The following is an 18,862-nucleotide window of genomic DNA, read 5'->3' on the forward strand; positions in this document are numbered from 1 at the left end:
ATAATATTTTTAAGGAACAAGAAAATAATCTTAGAAATTCCCTTCAAAATAAACATTAAAGGTGAGACCCTTAACACTGTCCTCTACTCCTTGTTTTCAATAACTTGTTTCCAATGGAAGCAGTAGGGAGCTGTCCTCTTGGATTGTATTTACATAAAATAAGTGTAGAGGAAAAGGAAGATAGAAGAAGTCTGGAATACATAATCTAGAATCATACTATTTTTGACACAGAATTCAACTCAGCATAACGTCTCGGCCTATGAGACACACGTGAGGGCAGCTGGAGGATGCCTTCTGAGAGACAACATGGTAAGTCTGTGTCATTTAAAAATCTAATTAGTCATTTGTTTGGTACGCACTAGCAACAGGACCACTGGATAGATGGGCCATGTGGACATATTTTATTTTGACATCTTTGTATTAATCCACATGGGATTAAGAAAAACAATGAGAGAATAGCCAAGATTTAAGTGTTTTGATATCTCTTGAGAATCTAAAAGATCTGCCATCCTGTGCCGATGTTCCCACATGGCCCCAGTCTGCTGCTACTGGGTATCTGCCACCTCATTAGCTGAGTGTTCTTGTTCTGGTCTGCTATAGTCCCCATGTCGCATCATTTTCCTACACCCAGGAAGAAATTTCTTTGCAGTAAATCATGCTTTGATTTTTTTTTTAAACTATTACTGGCATGACCCCAAGGACCAGAACCTGCCAACTGTATGTAAATCCAGTGATTATCTTTAAATATGGGACTCACGAATCAGAACACTCAGAACCCAAGCAAGGCAACTTTAGTAAAATCACAGGAAAACAAACTTGGAGTGTGTTAGTAATTTAGGAAGTGAAAGCTTTACTATATGGAATTCTCTTTGGAGGAAATCTGTGTGAACGAAAGGGAGTAATCAAACCAATAGAGTGGTTTATACAGACATTTCAACAATGTAATTCGATTACTTCATGTTCAAAGTAGGCAGATACAAAATCCATCAAGCAAATGGAAAGAGAAACTCCAGATTGATCACATCACAGGGGAACTTGGAAATCTGTCTTCCGATTCCCTACAGGAAGTTATGACATGGACTACCCTATGAAAGGAAGCCTAGGGCCTGGGATCCCTGGGTGGCGCAGCGGTTTGGCGCCTGCCTTTGGCCCAGGGCGCGATCCTGGAGACCCGGGATCGAATCCCACGTCGGGCTCCCGGTGCATGGAGCCTGCTTCTCCTTCTGCCTATGTCTCTGCCTCTCTCTCTCTCTGTGTGTGACTATCATAAATAAATAAAAATTAAAATAAATTAAAAAAAAAAAAAGGAAGCCTAGGGCCATGGATGATTCACCAAGGAGTAAGTGGGAGCACAACCCTGGAAGGGTCCAGTGTTTTGATGAGCCTTACCTCCCTTTTTTCTAGTCAGATGCCCAAGTGGCCTCTGCCTATCCAGAGGCACTATTGATGTCTCCTGTCAAGTGAAAAAGCCCTGTTAGCCTTCAGGACAGGAAAAAATTCACAGCAGTGTGTTAGGGTTTTCTATTATCAGTGGCATGGACAGAAAGCAATAAAGCGCATCTTGTGCTCTGTCTCTGTTTCTCTGTCTCTGTCTTCAGGAATGTGTGTTTTTGCAGCATTCCAATTTGTGGTTGTTTGAGAGGGGAAGCGGATAGAAATCCAACAAAGTGGATAAAAACAGTCCCATTAGAAGCAAAATAACAAAAGAACAGAAGCTGCAGCAGCTTTCTCAAGCTAGGAGGATACTTTTCCTGCAAGGGCTTCCTTGCCTTTGAGGGTTGCTGGTGGCATCAGTTTGCTAGACTCCAGAACGCTGTAACTCTAAGGACTGACCCTGCAATACCAGCGCTGCTGTCTCATACTATTGATTTTGGATGTGGACAGATTCAAATCTGAAATCCCTCAAAAATACAGCTTCAGTACCAAGGGAAGAAAATCTGTGTAGGTAATAGGAGTTTCCATCAACACAAGTAGATGGGGGGCTCCAGAGGAAACAAGTGACATTTCTAAACAGGTACTTGAGGATATGTTCCCCTGCCTGTGCCTGAGGGACAGATGGGCTCCCACCATGGCCACGGGATACACACTTTCTCTGCACCTCTGTAACTGCCTTTCTTTCCCTCTTTCTTCCTCTCTTCTTCTGCAAAAGAAAACAGTACTCAGGCCATTTCAGTAAAAACAAATTTACTGCTACACAAGGAATCCCAGTGGACAAGCTGTAATTGCATATCCCCTTCACCACCATTTTAATGTGGAAATGGCCAACATAAATATCGGGCTTTTGCTGGTACTCTAGTCTTAGTCCTTGTCACATTCTGTTTTACTTGCAGTCCAAGCCACAAGGCAAGTCTTGGTTTTCTTGGTGAAAAAATAAGGAAAGTCTTTCTATCTTTTCTGGGTTTTATGTTTAACCCTCACTTAAATACCACTTCCTGCATCTAATAAAATCTTCTTCAGATCAGTGAATGCTTTATGGACACGAACAAAATATTCAGTCTTGTCTCCTCTTCTATAGAGTTTGTCATCTGAGTTAGACTTCCTTGGGTTGGGTCTTTTGAAATAGTCTGGTCATTTCATGGGCTTATGGTTTGGAGAAATATCCAGAGTTTTATTTGCCAAACCTTGCTTTAAATAGAGAGGTCCTTTCACTTCCTCTAGAAGGGAACTTACTTTCTATCGCTCCCATGGCCTTGCAGTAATGGAGACACGGGAGGATAGATTTAGATTACACAAGTTGTCAGTAGTAAGTGAGTTTCTAGTCAAGAGGAATACTTGGTGGAGATGGCAAATTTGCCACTAAGGAAGGAGAGGGATGACAGTGATCGAAACAGACCAGGAAACAAACATCATAGGCGTCTATGTATATGTGCTGAAAGGGGCCCATGAGGGAAGAGAGAACTGGAGAACCCCATTGGAGCTGCTCCATTATCCTAAGCCCACCATCATATCTCCTTTCCATTTTTAATAATTTCTGATGCCCATTATTTAGAAAAATTCATTATGCTTTGATTCCTTGTGCTGTCTCTCATCTTCCAGAGTCATAATCTAAAAAGCATTCACTGAAGCAAAAGAGAGTGTTGGCCAGTCCTCCAGATAGCTGTTTAATATTTCTTGTCCCCATGAAAAAAAAAAGGGGGGCTGTTGTATTGCCCAGGAAAAGAAGACACTTAATTCAAGTATAAACTAAGTAGTGTTAAGGTAGAAGGGAGCTATTTAAGCCACCATTAATTTTCTCCCACAGAAGTAATTTATGTTTACCATGATTAGGAATGATGAATACACGTGTGTACATGTACTTATATACAATACATATACACACAAATATGCATAGATAAGACATATAAACATATTTTTACAAATTTCCGAAATTAACATTTACAGGCTCTGAAAGATAAAGTCTCTAGTATAAAGCAACCTTGCCTACACATATGGATTTTTTAAGTTACTATATACAATGCCAAATTCTTCAATTTAATTTTGCAACTGCAGACCAAAGAAAGACAATGATACATTGGCGTAGTGGATATTGAGCAGACAGGAGATCACGAGGTAGAAAGCACTGCTAGAATAAAAAGGAACAAAGTAAGAAAATTAATGTTTGTCCCAGATTCTGCTTCCACGCTGTCAAGTTGCTCATTGCTTTGTTTCAGGGACTGTTTCAAAGCAGGAAATCATTTCCTCTTTCCAGATTCTTTATTACCAACATTTAAAAAGTCAATAGGAAACCAGGAAGGACAGTCCCACAGTCATTTACCATTTATTCTAATTTGCATTCACAAGTGCTCACCAACTTAAAAAAAATAATTCCCTTTGAAGATGATTAAACATTTTTCTTAAGAACATAAAAATGCAGGAATTTTTTATTTTGTTCTTTTATGCAAATGACTGGTTGTATGTGGAATATATCACATTCTCTCTTTATTAACAAAGTAAGACATAAGCCTTTACAAAGCAAAATTAAAAAAAAAAAAATCCTTCAAGTGGCCATTACAACTGTTCAGCAACAAAAATGCTTGAACAAAGCATGTCAAATACATTCTAAATCTGCTCAGACCAAGCAAACCTCTTCAGTAAGGCAAAATAACATTTTAACTATCATGGCAAAAGTGATTGTGATTTCCAGTTCAGTTCTTTGTGGACCTTCTGAAGTCTTCTGTAAACAGGCTCATGTCAGATGGGCTGTTGGCAGGAGGGAAGGGAGGGCTTTTGAATATACAGATCATTTCCTTAAGTTTCTTTTTTTAATATTTTATTTATTTATTCTTGAGAGACAGAGAGAGAGAAAGAGAGAGAGAAAGAGAGAGAGAGAGGCAGAGACACAGGCAGAGGGAGAAGCAGGCTCCATGCAGGGAGCCTGATGTGGGACGACTACATCCTGGGTCTTCAGGATCAGGCCCTGGGCTGAAGGCTGCACTAAACTGCTGAGCCACCCGGGCTGCCCATTTCCTTAGGTTTCTAGGGGAAAATACTACTTTCCATAAGGTTTTTGAGGAACAATGTATATACAAAGACTTGTCTAAATATTTTGTTTACCTTTAGAGACAACTTTACTATCACCAGATCCAGTTAGTAATGTGAAAAAAAATTTCTAATGATAATTATTATTTTGATGTGGCACATTTCTATATTTATTCATAAAATTGTTTTCTCATTCTTTGGATTTCATTTTTCCTATTTGAATATGACACCCTTCTATTTAGGTAGAGATGAATTCTGTTCACTTATAAAAATCATAGAGACATCTGATTACTCACTGGACAGAGAAAGATAACAAGTCACTTGTTCAATTGGTATTTAAGGAGAATAATTATTTATACCTTATTTTTAAAATAATGGGTCATTTTATAATACTATTTATAATGAACCAATTCACTGTCTTTTTAAGTTCTTTGGGAAGGTTTGTTAGTGTTCTTTGTAAACATTCCCAGACCATGAAATTTTAAATGATTTATTACTCTTTAGTAGTTTTGACAGAACAAGTAAAAATTGGCATTCAGTTATGAACACTGTGCAAAGTCTAACCTAAGATAATTGTAGAACATTATAACAAAATTTCCTTAAAGAAAAAAAAATCTGACAATCACAAATTCTTGCATTTATCTTTGAAAATTATAAAGTTTTCCAGCCTAGAATTCATGAAACCATAAAAGGCTAGGAAGCATTACTAGCATGCTTTTTTAAGGCAGAAAATCCCATCACCAGATGAAATGCTTTGAGTTTGGGAAGTACCTAAAGACCTCCTTAATAAAATCTGCTATGAATAAGTGAATTTTTTAATTTAAACAGAATTTTGATTTGTAAATTTTTCTTTCAAATACCTTTGGTCACAAGTGGGATTGGTACAGCGAATCCAAAATAATATAGATAGAGGTATTGTCTAAAAGGTGAATATTAGTGTTTTCTGTAGCTCTGTTCTTTGAGCTGGAGATTGGGTATAATACATAAATATATGAGATTTACAAAAGAGCTAGAAATTACTTGTAAAAGAGAAGTAATTTCAGCAGTGTTTAATCCATTCATTCAATTCAGTGCCATGGAGTCCAAACTATTATTTCAGCTTAAGAGCTCAGGATTGAAATACCATATAGAAAATAGCTCAAAACGACTGTCCCCAAGGGCTACGGAGTTCAATCCCTCTCTTGTTTCTGGACAGATTCAGACGTCTATGCATTGCTGGGGCATGAACAGAAAGGTTTACTTTCAGGGATATACAAGAAGAAAATTAAGACAGTTTCTTTTCATTCTGAATGTTAACCACCCTTCCTTAAAAGGACCTTCATATATTTGTTGCCCTCCTTAATAGAGTATAGAGTGCCACATTACCAAACCTCTTTATGACAGATGCAAAAGCAATGACTATGAATATACATATGCATGCTTTGTTATAAAGAGACCCTTATCTGCCTTAAAACTGCTTCAGAAATACAAGGTGAAATGAAAGTCTCCTGAACACTTAGCAAAAGTATATTACACATCATTGCTTAAAAATCAAACTGCAATTTTTCATATCTTAAGTTTAAATCGTGAGAAAAGTTTCGTTGTCTCCTGTATTTGTAATGGGCAACTTAGCTATAATGTATGGATCTAATGATGTTTCCATCTAAGTTACATATTTGGCAAAGACCCATGAGATATCTGTGACAAAGGTACACAGAAACTTATGGGTGTCACATAAAATTTTAGAACATCACTGTTTATCAGAGGCCTGTAGTCTTTATTTACCCAATGTATTGGTGCTACATTACAGAGGGCACATTAATTTGTTAGACAGAATAAATGGCAAAGACTCAGTGTGATTTAGTGTACTCAACTCCTATTAGTATCTCTAAAAATTAAGTAAGGTTGCATCATAAGAGTTGGCAGATTCATTATGCTACAAATCTTCATGGGCATAAGCAGTGGCCCCAATACTCTCCCAGATATAGTAATAAAAATCATGCTATTGACATGCCTGTGCCAACTAGGACCTATTTAGTCTTTGAGCTACAATCACTTTATTACTCTGTTTATGATTCTGAAAAAAAATTACAGAAAAAGAAAAGAGTCTTAAGGCATAAGCCATTAATATAGAATGGGGCTATCCAGTGAATGACCCTAGAAGCTGTCTCTCTGTTGTCCAGAAACTACGTATCTGAGGATAAAGGTTATGCACCCCACAAGGAGATGGGGTCAGCAGGAACTCCATTTTCTGTGGCACCTGGTAACCAGAGCCCAGGTGCTGGCCCCTCCTTTTAAAGGGCTGGCAGGTAAGCATGAATGCTTGTACTTGATCCTTGAGTATTTTTTTAAAGATTTTATTTACTTAATTGACAGAGAGAGAGAGAGAGAGAACGTGAGTGAGAGAGAGAGAGAGAGTGAGCATGAGTAGGGAAAGGGGCAGAGGGAGAAGCAGACTCCCCACTAAGCAGGGACTCCATCCCGAGACCCTGAGATCATGACCTAAGCAGAGGCTTAACCAACTGAGCCACCGAGGCACTCTGGTCCCTGAGTATTTATTTCCCCTGTGCAATACCACTCTCATGTTTGTCCAATAAAGAGGAAAACCGAATGAGACACAGCCCTGCCTGGAGCGCTGTCCAGAGGCTGGACACCTTCCCATGAGCTGCCCAGAGAACAGGGAACTCAAGCACCTGCTGGCTTTTTTTGCTCCTGAATTCCAGCCCAGACTTAGTGGCCACTTGCCCCTTCACCCTGAGCCCTTTGCTCAGCATATACATACTGTACACATTCTGGACTACCAAAACAATGAATCTGTTTTTTCAGCATGATTTGAAAATATCAATCTAGATAAACATCTAGACCTAGGACATTAGGCAATACTATAATTTTTTATAGAGAGAATAACAATTTTCATAACAGTGTGCTTTAAATGTCCCATTGGAAGTTGGTCTGGACAAAGAAGAAAAATAAGATTGCAAGATGATACAATAAAAATTCAAATTATTATCAGTTACCTGCTCTATTAGGAGTTTTTGCTCGAAGCCCTAGTTAATACAAAGAAGGGCAGAAAATATAACAGGGTCTTCATGAATGGGTAGGAAATTAAGGTAGGAAAAACTCTGTGCAATATTCTTACAATTAATCAGAGGGATCTGGCAGGGAGAACTTAAATATGGTATTTCTCTTTGTACGTGAAGAACACAAGAATATTATTCACTCTAAAATATAGTTCTTGCTCTGAAAATAAATTCTATGACTAACACACTTAATTTTACAACCAGTATGTATCACTCTGAAGACGATTTCCACACCATTACTGCTAGTAAACTCAATTAGCTAACAGTGAAGCGTCATACAGATAATTCAGTTATTCTTTATGGAACTCTGTGAAGGACAGCTATGGATCTTTTTCCATTTTTGCTTCAAAAAAGAGCTGGCATGTCAAGCTAAGACTAATCTAAAATTGAGAAAGATATATGATACTCTATTTTAATCCTTATTATTCTTTTCGAGGATGAGCAGTAATTGCAGGTAGGTTCTGCCGGATTTACTATCACCTGGCATTTTCTTCTTTGAAGACTAAAAGTTATCATCAATATTCTGGAAGAAACTGAATGGGATTAAATCAGAAATCTAAAACTAAGTGTTTTACCAATTACCAAAACAGAAGGAGTTAAAATAGATTTTGAAAAAAAAAAAAAAAGATTTTGTTGTCAGTTAACATATATAACCTTTGGCAATCCGGAATTGGAGTCATGAGGCCAGTTCCCAACCCATATGAGATAGGAGGGATCAAGGGTGTAAGAGGTCACTCTGCAGGGAAGGAAATGACGGGTGGCCACAACTGACTCTCAGCATCAAGCAAGCACCAGAAGATGGGGCAAGGCTTCAGTCACAGTGGCCGATAGAAGTTAATGAGTAGAAATCTGAGTATTTCTGAAATTCTTAGGTTCATCCATAATGTTCCTCTAACCACTATTTCATTTTACCTGACAACAATTCTTATCAAAATTTAATACATCTTTCCATCCCTCGGATTTGGGCTTTTGGATGCAGTTCCCCCCACTCAACCCTTCAAAGCAGTATTTTAGGAGCACCAATGCAATCCTGCTTATTAATCTATTTAAAATCTTTCAGTAGCTTCAAAGTACCTTTCTGATCAATTTCAAATACCTTAGCATAGTGTTATGGATTGAACATTTGTGTCCCCTCAAAATTCCTATGTTGAACCTAGTCCTCAAGTGATGGCATGTGGAGGTGTGGCTGTTGGGAGCTGATTAGGTTATGAAGGTGGAGTCCTCATGAATGAATGGGATTAGTGCCTTTATAAAAGAGACCTCAGAGAGCTTTCTAACCCTTTCAGCCATGTGAAGACACAGCAGAAAGACAGTCTTCCATGAACCAGGAAGTGGGCTCCCATCAGACACCAAACCTGCCAGCAGCTTGATTTTGGACTTTCCAGACTGTAGGACCATGAGAAAGAAATGTTTGTTGTGTAAGCTCCCCGGTCTATGGCAGTTTTGCTATAACAGCCTGAACAGATCAGAACACATAGTCTAAGAGGGAGTTTAAAGCCTTGCCCCTGCCTATCTGTGTAAAACTCTCTGTCTAGAAATACCTTAATGCTTGGCTACCCTCTAACTCTCTCTTCCTCACTTGGTTCAGATGACACCTTGTCTCTACATTAATCCTGGCTTTCTACAGAATAAGAGTCTTCCTGTGGGTGCTGATTAACTTAGGCGGATCTTCTCCTTTTCAATCACATACCCTCACCATGCTTGCTTTCTCATCTTCTGTGGAACGAAATCTGACACCTACATTGCATTTGGGAAATTTTAATTCACTCTTGAGTCAAACGAGTGTGCTTCTCCAAAATTAATCTTAGCACTCCCTTCACACGGCTTTCTGATTTTGCAAACCCCATACTGAAGTCTCTCTGCAAGATTAAGATCTCCTAAAATGGAAAAGCTTCATTAAAAGAAATCTACACCAGCTTTACACATTCATAATAAATATAGTAGCAGAACTATTCACTATCAAGTGGTACTCTTCTTTCTTTTGGAAAATGTCAAAAATCTGCACTATCACATTATTCTCATATGTAAGTATTATCCTCTATGGTTCACTGAGCAGAACAGTGGCCCGAAGAAAGAATCAGGATGGCAATATTTTGCTAATTTTCATTACTCTATTTCTGTGAAATGGGATGAGTGTCTTATTACTGCCCTATATTCATATTCATTATTTTGATTGTCAGGTCTCTGAAATTGAGAAAGCTTACTTAGACTTGAGACACACAAGCAATAAGATTTTCATTACCTAAGAATATTCTGATGTATTCTCTATGCTGCAAACATACCAGAAAGATTCTGCCCTCGTGGGGCATTACAGAATGTCTTTTTCTCTGTGAAATAATCATCAAAGCAATCATAATCTCTTTTAGATTAAGTACTTGCTAGTGACTTCTTCCCTTTCAAGTAAATGGTTTAATTATGGACTACAATAAAATATTAGAGTGTATATAATAACCTTATGTGCAGCAATTAACAATTGCTAACTTTTTAAAGAAATGTATTGCAAAATTTGTAAAAATAAGATGCAGACACAATTTTAAATGCGCTATAGCAGAAAATCAAAAGAATTTTTACATAAGCATTTAGAAGAAAACCAGTTGATTTCTGGATTTTAGCTATATTCAGCACACATATTTGCTGACCATTCTCAATTATACCCTCCTCAGATAAGAGCTTTAATGTGAACATAGATGACACAATTGCTGGGTATGCCTGCAATTTTTAATTTGGTACCAAATGAGAAATCCACAAGACATGTTGTTGGTAGGCAACTCAATTTAATCTAAGATATTCCAGAACATTTATATCTTCAAAATCAATAGCAAAATCTGCTTTGTGGCCTAACTCTCTACAACTCAGTGTGGCCTGTTGTCTGGCCACATATGCAACACCTGAGAGGCACTGGGCTCACTCACAATTTCTGAGTCAGTCTGGATCATGGAGCTACACTTATATGACCCATAAACACTATTAGAAAATATTCCTTTCTTCAAGTCATCCCGGTGCTTTTGAATCAAAGCAAAAAAATAAATAAAAATAAATAAATAAATAAATAAATAAATAAATAAATAAATAAAATAAAAATAAAAATAAAATAAAAATAAAGGAAGAAAGAAAATCACAGTTGACGATCCTTTTCAGAAACATTTTCATTGTCCCAAGACAAGGAAAATGAAGCTCAAAATATCGCATGGGACTACGAGACAGAAACTCCATGTTTGGTTCAGTGTGTTAGGAAGGAATTTGTGACAGATTCCTAAGGCAAAGAACTGTAAGTTACTGACACTGTGACGAGTGGTCAGCTGGTGAAACTGATCTTCATGAGGATCAAGTATTTTCACCAAACGCTGCTCAGATTCTCCCCTTTCCATAAGGTGCCACTGATCCTGCAAGAGCTCTGTGCCAATGAAGAAAGGAACAGTTGGCAACAAGGTGAAGGTACGTGTGCTACTCATCCATGCATGTGTCCTGGGTCATGGGGTTCGCTGATACCTGCTCGAACACGGCTGAATCATGAATGAGATTCAGCCTTACATAAAAGTCTTGGAAGCCCTTGTATTCCTAAAGGAATTACAAGTGGTTACATGTCCACATGGACAGAAAAAATACAAGAACAAAGAAAGGTCTGGCATAAGTCAACATTCAGATCAACAGAGGCATTTGCCAACTATTGAGCCCCTACTTATTCATCAGGAAATACAAACATTTTCAAACATCTTTACATCTTCATGAGAAGAATATTAAAAAAACAAAACTAAAACAAAAACAAAAGAAGGCAATGACAACAACAACAAGAAACTTCAACTGGAAGAATTTTTCAGTTTTCCAGTCCTTCCATTATCTGTTCTTGTGTAGAGCCAGAAAAAATACTGTCACCAAGTTAAGAGAATAACAGCCTTTGTTTATGTCTGAATGAATTTGTGCCAAAATAGTAAATATGCTATTGTCTTTTGTTTTTGTCTTTGGTGAAAGTGGGGTATCAAGTCTAGACAATGGCAGAAGCAGAAGAGCACATGCACACAGGAATGCCATTCTGGGTGGCTGAAATCTCACTGGGATACAAATTATTTTCACAGCCACCACTATAGTCAGGACTCTGAGACAAAATAATTCTGATTCTTGACATCAACCCTGGAAGCATCTAAAGGAAAAAGCACACATAATCTTTCATGCTCATTGCTTATATTAAGTGATATAAATCAAAATGCTTATTCCTAAGAGATAAGAAAGACCTTGTCACAATGCCCGGCACAGAGTAGCCACTCTATAACGATTTGGTTCCTTTCTTCCTTATTTCTGTTTAACTCAATCAGGCAAAAATATTTTCCCCAAAAGAAACACAACAATGTTCAAAAATGCCATTTCAAGGGCCAGGATAAATAAACTTTGCAGAGAAGTTTCAGATGTAGGCTTTTGTTTTCAGAACTAGAGGTAGTGCCAAAGAGTGACTTATGGGACTTTAGTCCCCAATAATCTCCACCAATCCCCAGAACCCCATCAGAACAAATAAATTCTTCAAATAAAAGTGGCCATCTTGTTATGAAATCTAACCTCAAGAGAAGTCTCCTTCCAGCCAGACTGAAACTCTGGAGTTCCTCTCACATCAATATGCGGGTATTGCCATGGTCCACAATCATTACATAAGCAAAGTGTCATTTACTTATCTTTACATTAGAGGAAGCAAAATCAAGTAGAAAGAACAAATCTTGGGAGCTGGGCAGGCCTAGGTTTAAATACCAGCCCCTTTGTTCATTAATGGAAGAGCTTAGGGAAGAAATTGGCCTCATGTAGAAGTTACTGAGATTGCCCAGTGAACCTGGAGACACAAACCTCACTACGCTGACATAAGGGCCAGGCAAGATGATATCCATACAGTGCCTAGCAGATCTTAGCACCAATGGGTTACCCAGCACAGAGCTCCCTGTACCATCACCATCCTTCCTCTTTAATTTAACTGATTCAAAATCACTGACATTATGTGATCTCCTCTGTTAAGGTAGAAAAAGAGAAAAACTAGCTGAATAACAAGATCATGTCTATAATAACAACTGGGATTGTACTTTGAGGATTGTTAATACATCCCTGAGCAAAGGGATTTTCTATTTTATGAATGATGAGGAAAATTCAGCATCCTGCATAGAGATTGCACAGAGTTCTAGGAATGTGTGTTCTCCCCTTTCAATCTCAGTAAGCCATCAGTCCTGGGCAGAGATGTAAACACCTCTGCTTCTGTTCATCTCCTTTCTTTATGCTGCACCCCAGCTAAAGAGTACTCAGGGAAGAATTAGGTTGCCCTCTTCAAGTTGCTATAACAACACTGTTGCCAAAATAGCAGGCACTCTGCAGGAGTCAGAATAGCCTCTTACAGATATTATAGGACTTGTGCTCCTGGCACATCCTCTGTTGCCCGTTAAGGGACCTGGCTAGGGCAGCCAGGGACCACCAGAGTCACATACTAGCTAAGGGGATGGAGAGGGGTTTTGAAAATTGTTGGGCTTCTCACATACACAGAATCCCAATGGCCTGTGCTTCAGATCTTCTGAAGATTCCTCTTACTATGCAGGAACAAAATGATGCCTTGATACTATTTGGAGAACGATGTAGTGTCTGTTTCATGGAGTTGAGTTCTTTTCCTAAATAATGAGCACTTCAGAGCAGTAAAAAAGAATCTTGTCTCATTCTGAAAAAGTATAAACCTGTCACTTGGGAGAAAAGAGGAACTAAACCTTCAGATTGAGAAAGAATATTCAAACAGACAATGGCCAGACAGGCCAATGACAGGCCAATGACAACAGAACTCTGATCTCCAACCTCTACCAGTCCAGGGAGCCAAAACATAACCTCAGCGGCAATCAGCCCAGAATGGGCAGGACTTTCCTATATTTGGTCCCTAGGTCCAACTCAGTAAAAGCCAAATATGCTCCCCAAATCAATCACGTGAGATGCTCTGCCTCTAATTAGACCATCTCCAGCTTCTCTGTGCCAACAACTTCCAAGGAGAGCATACCTGAAGATTCTTGTTTTCTAAAGATGTATTTATTTACTTGAGAGAGAGAGAGAGCTCACACACACACACACACACATACACACGTGTGTGCATGTGCACGGTGGGGGAAGAAGCAGAGGGAGAGAATCTTTAAGCCGATTGCCCGCTGAGTGCTGAGCTCAGAGCCTGACAGGAGGGCTGGATTTCAGGACCCTGAGATCATGACCTGAGCCAAAACCAAAAGTGAGGTGCTTATTCAACTGAGCCAACCTGGTGCCCCATCCTTCTCTCCTTTTTTAAGTGAGAAACTTTCCCACTCCCCTGCCTGCTTTTGAGTTTCTGCCAGAGGGAAGTGATGGTAGTTGACTCTCTCTAGAGCAAACTGAATAAATGGCTTCTATTCTCATTTGGGTGGTTTTGCTTTTTTCCATAAGATTGACCTGTTTGTTTTCGTTAGATCTAGTAGACTAACAGGATCATGTTTTATGATTTGCAATGCTAAGGACTATGGAAATTTAAGCAATGCAATACCACCCTTGAGGCCTCTGGGCAACCCAACAGTCTGCCTAAAATGTGTCCTCAGCAAACTTCCATACTCCTCAAACCCATCTCCAACCCTCTGCCTTCCACTTCATAGCTCCAACCATAACAAAGAATTGTTTATAGTCACAGAGTGACTGACCATTCCAGTTTGCCCAGAACTGCCTTGTTTTTAGGACTGAAAATGCTATACCCCAGAAAAACACTCCACCACCAGTAAACTGGGATAGGAGGTCACTCCATGAGACTCTCCAGGGTGCCCTAGCATTCTAAGATTTAGCCATTGCAGGTGCAATTCACTCTGCTAGCAATCTTTCTCACTACTGACAGGATATCAACCTGGTGAACTCCTCTCAATCTGCCAAGGCCCTGCCTAAAGGCCCACTCCCAGGACAAGAGTCTTTGACAATGTCCCACCCCCAATCCCAAGCAGGTCATCTCCCTCCTCCATGCCACACTACAGCTTGAATATATCCTTGTACATATCACATAGCATAAAGCTCATCTTGTTACACAGGGATTTCCTTGCAGGCAGGTGCTGTATCTTGTTCTGCTTTGAGTCTCCTCACTGTCATCACCACATCTAGCCAATGTTTGTCCATTTCATGAGTAAATGAACTCATGGGTGATTAAATGGCTTAGTTACTATGTATTTACTTATTTAATATAGTTATAATTATTGATTACTGAATTACTAAATATTAACTAATTATTTATTAATGAGTTAAATTGATCCTTATAAAAAATCATAAAGCTCTCAGTTGAGCTGAAGGTAGAGACTATACATAGATGGAAGCTGGGTGCCTCACAGAAAATAGATTCGTCAATCCATTTCAGTTACCCAGGTTATTTACCTACCTCAATCTGGGTGGTGTTGTCCTGCCCATCATCCAGTAGCAGGTCCGTGAAGCCTCTGGGCTCTGGGGAGTCTTGGCCCACGCTTGCACGGTTTGAGTCTACAGCTTTGAGAGAATCCAAGCTCCTTTTCCACCGGTGGCTGAAGGCATGTGTGTCCACTTCCACTTCCTCTTCTGTTTGTGGGAAGGCCTGAGCAACTTGATATTGCCAATCTGTTTGAACAAGAAATAAAATAATGAGTTACCACTTGTTATGAGTCATACACATTGCTTAGCTAATAGAGCAGAAAAATAATTTTGCCAGTCATGAAGATAGGAAACTAACTCCTAACAATGAAATCTGTTTAATTGTAATATTTTGAGTTGGTAAGAACATCTCTGTGTAGAATGAAATTTTAAAACATGCCATAAGTCGTGACAATGGTTAATGTGGAGATCCAGCAGAGTCCCTAAAACAGATGTGCAGCCCTAAAGCAATGCATTTTTATTCCCTTCCCTCCTCGTCCTCCACACACACCCTTCAAAAATATTCTCTAGTTGTTCTCAGAAAACAAGCTACAATCCAAACAAAGGAATGAAACCTAGAGACTCTTAGCACATATGAAAATAAAAGTCAGACAGTATTAACTTGCGAGTTTATATTCATTTCACACAAGTTCTGCTGGACAGCGAAAGACAACAATGTATTCGAATGGGTTAAATAATATATGGAATGATCTTTGTGTAAATGTGCTAACCTGCCTTGTAGCTCACAAGTCAGATTTGGTTCATTGCCTACCTCATTTAATAAGTAACACCCTCAGGAGGCATCACAAATGCTCTTGTTCATTTGTGCTGTTCTCACCTTGGACTCTTGTCAGGGTGGTGAAGGATGATAGTGATAGGCACTTAGAGAAAAGGATGGGAAAGCAAAGAGACCAAATCACAAAGGTATTTTAAAGCCATCTGCAGGGACTGGCCTTGCTGACCTAGCTCATCCTACTACTACAGGAGGGAAAATAAGATTTAATCATGACTCCTGGTCTTTCATTTCAGTAGGTCAAGCAGGGGAAGGTATATCTCATATCTCAACTGAATATGGGAAATTCAGTTTCTGACCAAGAAGAACAGCCTTCTTCTACGCAACTATTACCCAGAGATATGAATTGACAGGCTTTATAACTGGCATGATACAGGTTCAAAAAGGGCTAAGAGAGCAGTGATTTAATTATAGCTGTGATGTTGCCCTCAATAGAGGAACATTCCAAGAAATGAAAATGTATTTAATGAGACTTATAATACCATTGTATCAGCTACTTAGAACTCTGATAACTAAGTTAAGGCTACCACTACTAATCACACACAAATGGTCTACAGTATTTCCCTTTCAACTCAGAAAGGTACTAAGAATTCTTCTAGACAGGAAGGATATTCTTTGGTTTCATCATGAGATTAAAAGATCTCCCAGTGCTTCATGTCTTGGTGGATACAGCCCAGAGAGAAAGTACCATCATAATGTTGGTCATCTAGACTTTTCCATGGGCTCACAAAATGGTAGAGCTGAAAAGAACCACAAAGACAGAATTGGCCAAGAGCTCCACAAAGAGAAATCCAAGAGCCTGAAAAATGTAGTACCATGCACGATTCAGAGTTGTTGTAAGGCTGAAAAATCTCTTGTATATAAAAGGTTGATTGTGGTCCCCTCCACTGACCCACACATAAATATTCACTAATCATGTCTAATGAGTATTGCCATCATCACTATAGAAAATGTTTTTTTCTTAAAGATTTTATTTATTTATTCATGAGAGACACAGGGAGATAGGCAGAGATATAGGCAGAGGGAGAAACAGGCTCCCCACACAATCCTAGGACCCTGGGATCACAACCTAAGCCGAAGGCAGATGCTCAACCACTGAGCCATCCAGGTGCCCTGAAAATATTTCTTTTTTTGACACTGTTGTGCCACTGGCCATTGAATGGTGCTGAATAAATGTCTGTTAACTGACTGATGGATAAATGAACTGTTGACAGTCTCTTTGGAGCAACAATGATTGGACCAGACAGAGTCAAGTAATGGAGGAAATACTGCATAAGGACTCAAAAGACCTGGGTGGAATTCTTTGTTAGGTTTCCTGGATAAGGGATCCAGCATAATTTACAAAACTCTGTGCTTTGGTTGCCCTATATTTAAATGGGAATGAAAATACCTTACTTGAGAAAGCAGACAGCTTTTCCTGAGGATGTGTCAGGCTTTAAGACCTATGATTCTAGGCAAAGCTACATAAAGCAATTTTATTTGTTTTATTTATATATTCTGCCTCATTACCAAAAATATATGAGGCAGCTTACAACAAAAGTAAGCAATAAAGTTTTTATAATACCCAGGTAAGACCTGCTAGCCCAGCACTTAGGTTAACTTTAGAGGTGTGCGTTTGTTTTGCACTGAGGGTGGTGGCTATCTGAATACAAATAATCAGAACAACTGAAAATCTATACAAAAATTTTGTTAGAATATCAATATAGATAAGATATAATGCAGTTAATAGATTAAATGCTCCTGGATTTATAAATGATTTTTTTTTTTAAATCATACAAAGGGAACAACTCCAAACAGAGGTTTGTCATTCCTCTAAAATGTAAATCAGGAAGTCAACCTAGAACTTCAAAGAATTAATCTTTATTAAAATCTTCAAAACAGCATTTCAAAACAACTCTTGGTTTCTTTGGAATGGTGTTATTGTTGGATATTAACTGCCTGATATTAATGTTATTATTATCTTTCCAGAGATTTTTAACATAAGACAAAATAGGTTACCTTTCCCTGATGCCTATGGGCCAGTAACATCACACTAACCGTTGTGATCCCTGCACAGGGCAGGGAGAGTCAGATTAAGTAACACTGGAGGGGCTGTCTGCATAGAAAGTCTACTTCTCAACTTCTTGAGTTCCCTTTTTCATTTTTCTCCTGCCTTCTTACCCTAAAGAACAAATGAAAAAGAGCTTCAAAACTAAGGGGTGATAAAGCCCATATTCTCCACCGTTAAATTAAACAAAGAGACCATTAGATTGAGGGGGTTCTGATACCTCAGTAGCCTATGCAAGCAAGCCAAAACCTAGGCCTACAAATGCCTCCAGGTTAAGAAATCAAAACCAAAGGATAGCCAGTCTCACACAGCCAATGAGGCTTCTCTGAATCAGACAACTGCCTAAGCCAATCAGATAGTTTTTTTGCTCTGCTTCTGCCTTTTTTTCTATACAAGTCTCTCCCCTAGCTCCTGTTCTTGGAGCACCCTTGACTATTTCTAGCTCAGCCCTGCCAGATTGCAATCGATCTTTGCTCAGGTAAATTCTTGAAATATTTAATATGCCTCAGTTTATTTTATAACACCACTTAAGTTGAAATTTGGGATGTCTGATTAATGTGTCAAATTATTTTTGTAGTGAACATTCAAAATAACCCTTCAGCAGGATTACTGAGGAAGGTAAATTTCACATACAGGGAGGTCTTCTGCATAAGACAAGCATACATGCTTACTTTGGCACTTAATGAGGTAAGTCCCTAGATAGTTGTGGGGTTTTGGTGAGGATTTTTCTCCCCAATTTTTTGTAGTGTTTTATTTTTTATTTTTTCTTCTTTTTGTTCATGGTCACGTTAACAGCTATTACAGCTGTTGATTGGTTTGTCTCCATCATGGACATGCTTGCTCTTCCTAGAATTTGCTACCTTAAAATTTATAAACCTGTCTCTTGATTACTTGCTGGCTCTCATATTTACAAAGAGTAAACAGGATCTAAGGAAGGAACTGAGGAATTTTTTAATAAGAAAATTTGTGAGCTTTAGGGCTTGGGTTCTGTGAATTTTCTTTTGGTTGCTATTTTAGATCTAATTATTTTTCTCTGCTTATGTTGTGAACAATAAGAAACATTCCTATATGCTCATAATTCAGTACTCCATGGTTCATCAAGACTGGAGTATGAAATTG

The 18,862-nt window shown here is 38.7% G+C and overlaps 1 protein-coding gene across 3 annotated transcripts in view; it reads right to left on the reverse strand.

The window, feature by feature from the left end:
* PLXDC2 (plexin domain containing 2) overlaps window positions 1–18,862 on the reverse strand; it is a 512,014-nt gene that overhangs the window by 270,444 nt on the left and 222,708 nt on the right. For all 3 annotated transcript variants that reach the window (XM_038529866.1, XM_038529863.1, XM_038529864.1), the window contains one exon: window positions 14,899–15,110. In XM_038529866.1, the coding sequence (XP_038385794.1) occupies window positions 14,899–15,110 (212 nt within the window). The remainder of the gene's footprint in view (window positions 1–14,898; window positions 15,111–18,862) is intronic.

Source organism: Canis lupus, chromosome 2, assembly GCF_011100685.1.
Source record: "Canis lupus familiaris isolate Mischka breed German Shepherd chromosome 2, alternate assembly UU_Cfam_GSD_1.0, whole genome shotgun sequence".
NCBI lineage: Eukaryota > Metazoa > Chordata > Mammalia > Carnivora > Canidae > Canis > Canis lupus.